At 55.7% G+C, this 8,947-nt stretch overlaps 1 protein-coding gene across 1 annotated transcript in view; it reads left to right on the plus strand.

The window, feature by feature from the left end:
• Positions 1 to 3,634: 3,634 nt before the first annotated feature.
• Positions 3,635 to 8,947, plus strand: part of MATN1 (matrilin 1, cartilage matrix protein) — an 11,600-nt gene continuing 6,287 nt past the window's right edge. Inside the window, exons 1-3 of the mRNA XM_008592829.1 lie at positions 3,635 to 3,758; positions 5,545 to 5,891; positions 8,641 to 8,863. Coding sequence (XP_008591051.1) covers positions 3,665 to 3,758; positions 5,545 to 5,891; positions 8,641 to 8,863 — 664 coding nt within the window. The 5' untranslated portion in view covers positions 3,635 to 3,664. The remainder of the gene's footprint in view (positions 3,759 to 5,544; positions 5,892 to 8,640; positions 8,864 to 8,947) is intronic.

An 8,947-nucleotide genomic window follows, 5' to 3' on the forward strand; every position in this document is an offset into this window, starting at 1 on the left:
AATCAAACCCAGCTCTACCTGACTCTAAAGTTTACTTGCTTCACAGGAGTCCTCAGAGTCTGGCATGTGTGCCACCGGCGGAATGCAAGATAACTTTTGGTGATATGTGGATAAAAAAATTAAATTTAATTGGTTTTGAATTTATTGGAATAAATATATAAATTGAACATCAAACCAGTGATTTCACGGCTATGATTTCTTAGGAGGAGGAGAAATTTTTCAAAAGTGAGTTGGTTTAGAGTGAGAGAGGTTAAATAAATAATAGTAGAGCTCCATGTGGATACAGCGAAAGCGTGACGATGGTGGGTAGAGGACGGAGGGGGCATGCTGCCCCAGATGGGGGGGAGCATCTCATCATAGGAGTGCGAAGTAACTCGGTTTGCTCTTTAGGAAAAGAATGGAAAGAGGTTAAATAAATAATAGTAGAGCTCCATGTGGATACAGCGAAAGCGTGACGATGGTGGGCAGAGGACGGAGGGGGCATGCTGCCCCAGATGGGGGGGAGCATCTCATCATAGGAGTGCGAAGTAACTCGGTTTGCTCTTTAGGAAAAGAACGGAGCCTGGGAGCACTGAAGTGGGAGTCCTGTGCGCTTTCCACTGAACCACATGGCCCAGGGGCCTCTCAATTGATCACAAACGCTCTCTCTTGCACAAAACACTAAAGGCTTTAAGTTTCTGGAAGCCTGAGGTGTGTGGAAGCAGGGAGAGGGAACAGCGGGAGCCCTTCACGGCTGCCTGTTGACTTGTGAGCAGCCTTGCAGAAGGCCCCTCAATGCATTTTTTTCCTCTGGCCAATACCGGACACACTGTTCCCGCTTTTGAGCCCTGGGGAAAAATGTTTCACGTTTTACCAACACAAATATTTTCTTTCTTTCCTCAATGTATAGGCTGAACTTCCAAGTCTCCCTGCCACCCCCTGCCCTTGCCCCGACTATGGAATGTTAAAGCTGACGTTTTCTTCGCAACGCATCTCTGTTTCTGAAAACTTACCTGCAGCATATTTTTGTGGCTCCGCTAATGAGAGGAGAAGTGACACAGAGAAGGCGCCTGTGTTCCTCCAAGGAGCCCATAGACCTGCCATTCAGAGATGGAGTTGAAAGAGCTCTTTCATGGCCCAGATGCTGCTGGCCAACAGAGCTTTGTACCCCGAGCTCCGGACACAGCCCTGTCCATCAGGGAGGGGGCAGCTGGCAAGGAGGCCCCAGCTCACGTTCTCCTTGGGCAAGGCCACGGGGAGAGCTCTGTGCCTCTCTCGCCATTGGTCACTGTTGCTGACCCTTGTGTGACCCTCGATTGTTTACAGGGAAACAACCAGGGCGTAGTTAGTTCCTGCTTTTAATTCATTTCTTCACCTGCTCACCAGATACCCTGGGCCAGGCAGCATGCTGGGTCCCAGGGATTCTGCAGTGGCTGAGACAGGCAAGACCCCGGCTGGGAGTGAGCTGATGTCCTCTGGGGGAGGCGGGTGACACATGTCTAACACAATTTTGGGAAGGGCTATGCACCGTAATCACCACACACTGCGGCGTCTCTGGAGAAGAGAGTTAGACTTCAAAGTTGTAGAGGGGAAACGGATCAACAGCCTCGACTAGTTTTTGGAACAGGGAAGGGCTGTGAATTATGCACAAAGGAAACCTGAATGGGGAGTCAGAGTGAAATGCTTGTGACTTCTCCAAAACTTCTGCAGAGGAGAATGAGGCCTGAGTTTCCAGGCTTGGCTCTGCCCCTACAGTCTGGGTGGCTTCAGGCAAGTCAATAAACCTCTCTGGGCCTCAGTTTCCCCATCTGACAAATGGGCTAATATACTCAGATCTGCTGACCTCACAGTTTCTTGGGAAAACAAAGGAGATGCGGTTAAGAGTGAGCGACTTTGCCATGTCAAGTGTGGGAGGGATTGTTGTCACACTTATTGTTGAAGATCATGAGAAGTGCTGGTTAATTCTGCTGTGCCCGGCAATCACTTTTTAAAAAAAGTCTGTGCATTCCTTTTATGGAGGTGTAATTTACACAGAATGATGTGCACAGGTTCTAAGTGTCATGATTCTGCCCCCTGGAATGATGACAATCCTTTGACCCCATGTCTACTTCTGTCCTCTCATTGCCTCCTCACATGATCCCAGTGAGGCAGGCAGGCAAGAGCTACCAGTCTCCCTGCACGATGACAAGCTGAGGCTCAGGGAGGTTAAGTAACTAGGTCCAGGTCACGTGGCCGGTCAGCAGCAGAAGTGGCTTTGAACATGGTGTCTCAGGTGGCCAAACCCATGCTCTTCCCACTCTGTCCTATCAACTACTGTGCCCAGATGCAACAAGAGGGACCATTCCTGGTTATGGCCCTTTATTTACAAGCCATTCTCTTTGTCTTCTCTGCACTGGCCCTGGATCCCGGGGTGAGTCCTTCAGATGCTTACCAGCACACAGATGAGACAGACAATGCAGGCAGACACAGGCAGGGGGCTTGTGGGGAGTCGGGCTTGGAGAAGACACTTCCACCAAGCTACACCTGAGCGAGCAGCATGGCTGAGAGCATGCGCCTGGGGCCCTCTAGTTGCTAAATGACACTTCTTAGCTGTGTGACTTTAGGCAAGTTACTTAGGCTCTCTGTTCTTCAGTTCCTCATCTGGGGAGTGGGGTTAATAATAGTAGCTGCTTCTGAGGGTTGTCATGAGGGCTGACTGAGACGGTTCATATAACTCCTCTGCTTCTCCAATCAACCCCGGAAAGTAGGCACTTTTAGTATCCCTAGTTTCCAGATGAGGAAGCTGAGGCACAGAGAGGTGACATAACTTGCCCATGGTCACACAGGCAGTGTACAGCAAACCCAGGTAAGTCTGGGCTCTTACCCACCTTCCCTATTGTCTTGCATACTGAGGGTGAATGTACCTGTCATCTGCAATTATGATCTTGAAAGATTCTGCTAGGCAGAGTCAGCAGGAGGAAAGGGCATTTAAGTCTGGGCTCTTACCCACCTTCCCTATTGTCTTGCATACTGAGGGTGAATGTACCTGTCAGCTGCAATTATGATCTTGAAAGATTCTGCTAGGCAGAGTCAGCAGGAGGAAAGGGCATTTTGGACAGATGACTCTCCCCATGCAAAGGCGGGGTGGCCTTTGATAAGAACCCAGTGGTAGCTGGAGAGCAGGGCATATGTGGAGAGGTAGGAACAGCAAGGCTAGAGAAGGGGAAGTATGTTTAATAAGGAAATTGGGGTTGGAATTTCAGGTGGAGGAAGGATTTGGGTGTGGGATGAAGGTGCAGGGCAGGGCTGGGGCGACAAGGCCATTGGACTCAGCTATCACTGCTTGGAGTGGTGGCTTTAAGTCAGCGTGGGCTCTAGCCCCTGAGGAGCCACCCCCCACCCACCTGAGATTTCCTGAATTCCAGCTGTGGCTCCGGTTGCTTCTGCAGGCAAAGGAGCCCTTGTGGTCAGAGGGGCCTCTCACGCCTGGGCCAGCACACACACCTCCCTCTCCCAGCACACACACCTCCCTCTCCCAGCACACACACCTCCATTCAGCCCAGGCCCCGCCCCCTGGGGGGGCTGGGGGACAGGGTTGGCTGCCCCCACATTAGTGGGGGCTGCCTGGCCAGGCAGAGAGGTTGATAAGACCAGGACCCCACCAGCCCCCACAACTGTGCTGGCTGCTGCTTGCACTGCCAGAGCCATGGGGGTCGTCGTTGGTGCCAGCCTCGTGCTCTGTGGCCTGCTGCAGCTACTTCTGGCCCCACACAGCCTTGGCCTCATCCCTGAGTCCAGAGGTGAGGGGGCTCGCATGAAATGGGGGCACTGGGCGAGTGGCCCCTAACCAACAGCCTCGGGGTCTGGGAACTGAGACAAGCAGAGACGAAATGGGATCCAGGATGGGATGGGGAGGGGCAGGGAGGCAGGGTGGCCAGCAGGCTGGCACGGGAAAAGGGCAGAGATGGTGATGCTGATAAGGGACAGGGCAAGGGTGACCCTCAGCTCTCAGGGACCATGCACGCTCCAGGGACTTCAGGTCTCTGGGGGCAGAAGCTACTCAGAGAGCCGGCTGATGTCTGGAGCTGCTCCATGCCCAGGGCTGAACTCATGGCTCTTTGAAGAGTGTGGGTCTGGGGGGCCAAAAGCCCATTTCCCCTTTGCCAGCCCTTCCAAAATTGGGCTCTCTAGGGTCTACACCACCCCTAGAGTTCCAGTACTCAATCCTAGAATGCCCAGCTCTTCCTGTACAGATAGGGAAACTGAGGGTAGAGATGGTGGGACCTGTCTAAGACCACACAGTGAGACAGCCCCAGAGCTTTCAGGTTCCTGGTATATGATGTGGCCAATTCCCTCTCTCTGGGCCTCAGTTTACCCACTTGTAGCCTCAGCTAGTAGAGACTGGGGAACCAGCTACAAGGTTATTTCTAAGGTCTCTCAAGGAACTTTGATGCCCAGGGTCCCAGTCTAGGGCACTGTGACTTGGGGATTGGGACAGCCCCACACATCTTCCCTTTCCTGATACTCCGCATCCTTATTTGGGATCGTCTTCTGAGACTCAGCATGAAATGAGGTGGGGAAGGACCTTTGTACTGAGGCCCTCTTGGCGCAGGCCCAGGCCATGCCAGCATCAACTCAGCATGAAATGAGGTGGGGAAGGACCTTTGTACTGAGGCCCTCTTGGCGCAGGCCCAGTCCATGCCAGCATCATGCAGTAAGTCTTACTCTCCCCACTGGACAGAGGAGAAGACTGAGGCTCAGAGAGGTGGAAAGACCTGCCCAGAGTGGCTGAGCCAGGATTTGAACCCAGGCCCGCCTCATTCTAACCTGTGCACTTCCCAGCATGTGGTGCTGCCTCCCTGGGTGTCTGGAGGGACGTCGCTCCTAGGGGGTGTATCTTGGGGCCTACCTGGTCAGGCTGCCAACGTGGCCACCAGGAATTCCTTCTCCTTTTCCTTGCCCTGGAAACAAGCCAGTGGCTCTGCTGGGCTCAGGGAAACTGGTTCCACTTTGATGATTTGCTTTGATGCTCAGATGAAAGAGACCATGTTGATGGGCCCAGCCCTGGAGGGCCCACCCTCAGTGCCCTCCTGGCCAGCTAGGAGAAACAGCTGTCCTTAGCTGCTGGCAGCAAGTCTGGGCTGAAGCCTGAAAAGTGTGTTTCAAATGCTGTTGTGTCCTTTGCTGCCCTGCCGAACACTCACCGTGTGCCCAGCCCTGTGCTGGGACCCTGCACACATCCTTGCTCATCCCCAAAGGATCCGGGAAGGAAGGGGTTGTCAGCCCATTGTATAGATGAGGTAACTGAGGCTCAGAGAGGTGAAGTGAGCTGCCCAAGGCTTTGCCCCTCTGTCTTTCCTATGGGCTGAGCTGTGGGGCCTTTGGCAAGCTGCTTGCCTGAGTGTCCACACACTGGCCCAGGTGGCCCAGCGAGCCCAGCTAAGCCCCCATCCACTCTGCCCGAGGCCACATGTCTAGATCAAAGTAGCCCCTGATGTGCTGCTCCTTTGCCTCTGAGTAACTTCAGGTCCAGCCTCCTGACCTTTGTCCCCTGCTCTTTGTCTTCTCCCTCCTGCCCCCTCCCAGGGCACCTCTGCAGGACGCGGCCCACGGATCTGGTGTTTGTCGTTGACAGCTCTCGCAGCGTGCGGCCAGTGGAATTTGAGAAGGTGAAGGTGTTCCTGTCTCAGGTCATCGAGTCGCTGGACGTGGGACCCAATGCCACCCGGGTGGGTGTGGTCAACTATGCCAGTGCCGTGAAGCAGGAATTCCCGCTGCGGGCCCACAGCTCCAAGGCTGCGCTGCTGCAGGCCGTGCGCCGCATCCAGCCGCTGTCCACCGGCACCATGACTGGTCTGGCCATCCAGTTCACCATCAGCAAGGCCTTCAGCGACGCCGAGGGCGGTCGCACCAGGTCCCCCGACATCAGCAAGGTGTGTGCACCTGCCCCGCTGGGAGGCCGCTGTTTGCGGCTCTGCGCTGAGACCTTTGTCTGCATCATCTGCTTTTCATTCTCACGACACCCTTATGAAGTGGTCATTTTACAGTTAGGGAAACTGAGGGCCAGAGATGTTAGACAGAGGGCTCCAGCTGTAAGTGGTGGGGCTGGGATTTGAACCCACCTTTATCCAGCCTTCTGACCCAGGGACTCACAATTTGGTGAGCACCGGACCTTTGTGGTTTAAATGACATTGACTCTCCAGCCAGCCTGCGCTCCTTGAAGGCAGAGTGACAGAGGTCAGATGTGCATGTGATGGGTAAGGGTGTGGGCTCTGCTGTGCCACCCTGAGTAAGTTACTTCATCTCACTGTGCCTCAGTTTCCTCCCCTCTAAAATGGGAGTAATAACATTTTCTCAAAGGGCTGCTATGAGGACTGAGTTCACATGCACACGGTGCTCACAACAGTGCTTGGCACCTAAGAAGCCCCATGCCAGCATTAGCTGCTTTTTAATTCAATAACCCTTTGAGAGCAGGGGCTCAGAAAAGTGACAGGCTGCGTCCCAGCTCCCCAGTCACCGAGGGCTCCAGACAGAGTGTCGGGAATTTCACAGGCCTTGTACCCACATTATTGTCTCTTCAGGGCTCAGCACAGGGCTTGCAAGTCCAGGCCAGCTGGCTTCTCCATGGGTGGTCCCCCCACAGGCTCCTGCACTTCCCCACTGCAGCCCTTGTTGACCTCTGAGGAGCCACCATTTCCCTGCGCAGGGCCCCAGCCCCAGGGAGGTCCCCTTTCTCATCCCCCTCCGTACCCCACTCTCTTACACACTGCAGACAAATGAACACAATCCTGCTCGTAGCTGCTATCCCCATTTTACAGATGAGGAAACTGAGGCACGGAGAGCTTGAGCAACTTGCTTGGCTAAAAAGCAGTAGAAGTGTTCACACAGACAACAGCATGTAATCCCAGCCGTCACCACTGCTCAGAGAATGATGCATCAGGCAGCCTGTTGGTCCTACTCTGTGGGGCACTGACAAGTTCCAACATGAAGTGTTATAGATGGGCTTTATGGTCATGGTGGTTGAGATGATGTGGTGGCCCCAGGCCATCCTAATGAACAGAGCTGGTGAAGATGACAGTGGTGACCCCCATAGCAGGCACATCTCCAGAGCTAACCAGTTCAATTCAGATTAGACCAGTGGCCGGGGTGGGAGCAAGTGAGGATTGGAGAAAGCTCCTCTAGCAGGTGACAAAGAGGGGCTGGGGGAGTTGGCACCAGACATTAGGTGTTTAGCCTGGAATTCGCCTGTGGGAGGGTCCGACAAGGTGGATGGAAAGTCTCAAAACCGGTTGCAGAGGACAGTAGGAGACAGTGGGCCACAGAGGAATGTAGCATCCTGTGGCGGTGAATAGTCACAGCTATGTTTTCAGTGCCAGGAGCCCAGGCCAGGGCGTCCAGGGTAACGATACTAAAAATTGGAGTCGCTTCTGCATGGCTGCTTACCACGAATCATCTCACTCCACCTCACCACAGCTCCCTTGCAGATGAAGAAACTGAGGCTCAGGAAGGTGATTTGTGCCTTATGGAGCTGCCTTCACAACCCAGGCTTGTCTTAACCACTAGTCGGAAGGTCACCAGAGCAGGGGGTCAGGCCCCGAGGCTACTGGTGGGGACCCAGGAATCAGAAGCAAACCGGGTCAAAAGAGGAGCAGCAAAGGGGTCTGGAGGCTTCACCCAGACTGGGCAGAGCTGGACGGACCCTCCAGGCCTCAGCAGACAGGGCAGGGCTGGGAGGACCGTGGCTTCAGGGCAGGTGCATGCAGTGGGTGATGAGGCTCAGCGAAGGGGTCCCCTCTCTCTTCCTCTTCCCAGTGTACAGAACAGGAGTCTTGTGGGAGGGGAAGACCCTCCAGGCCTCAGCAGACAGGGCAGGGCTGGGAGGACCGTGGCTTCAGGGCAGGTGCAGGCAGTGGGTGATGAGGCTCAGCGAAGGGGTCCCCTCTCTCTTCCTCTTCCCAGTGTACAGAACAGGAGTCTTGTGGGAGGGCAGCACACAGATTCTTTTCCTCTCAGGGAGGGGGCACGTGTCATCCTGGGAAATGGAGGAAGAAAAGGGTGGCATCTTCCTTCTGTTGGTTCCTTGGGCATCTCTGCTGAACGGAACATACAGGCGGAAGAATGGCCAACCAGAGGCCCAGCAGCCATTTGTTAGCCTCGGCCGCCCTCTGGTGGCCAAAGTCAAAACTGCACGGTGTCGGCGCCGGTGTTCGACCTCAGCACGGAGTACCTGGGCCTTGCATGGGGATTCTCCACCCTCACCGAGCCCCGCCCCAGCCTCGTCGAGAGCTTGAGGGGGCACAGTCCAGGCCGCATTCACTCGGGCACGGCTCCCAGTAGCCTCGGTCCTCAGGAAACCCAGTCTGAGGGGGGAGACGTGGCCCTACCCTCTGGAGATCACAGAGGCAGGAGACACCAGAGGCCAGAGTCAGACGGGGGAACACCCCAGTGGTGTCTCCGTCAGAGGAAACCTGTCTCCTCTTTGGCTGGCCAGGTTCTCTTCCCTGGGGAGAAACCCCGGCGGGGAACAGATCCACCTGCACCCGACTGGGGGTATCACCCCAGGCAAGTCACTGCCTCTCCGGGCTTCAGCCTCCTCTTTGCCAACAGCCCCGTAGGGCTTCCTGGAGTGTCCAGAGAGGCGAGGGAGGGCCCGGTCCTCACACACGCCCCCGCCTGTCGCAGGTGGCCATCGTGGTGACCGACGGGAGGCCCCAGGACAGCGTGCGGGACGTGTCTGCGCGGGCCAGGGCCAGCGGCATCGAGCTCTTCGCCATCGGCGTGGGCCGCGTAGACAAGGCCACGCTGCAGCAGATCGCCAGCGAGCCGCAGGAAGAGCACGTCGACTACGTGGAGAGCTACAGCGTCATCGAGAAGCTGTCCAGGAAGTTCCAGGAGGCCTTCTGCGGTGCGCCGGGCGGCCGGGGCTGTGGGGCGGAGCCGGGGCTGTGGGGCGGGGCCGAGGCTGCGGGCGTGGCCGGGGCCGGGGCGG

The sequence above is a fragment of the Galeopterus variegatus genome, unplaced genomic scaffold, assembly GCF_000696425.1.
Source record: "Galeopterus variegatus unplaced genomic scaffold, G_variegatus-3.0.2 Scaffold8384, whole genome shotgun sequence".
In the NCBI taxonomy this organism is placed as follows: domain Eukaryota; kingdom Metazoa; phylum Chordata; class Mammalia; order Dermoptera; family Cynocephalidae; genus Galeopterus; species Galeopterus variegatus.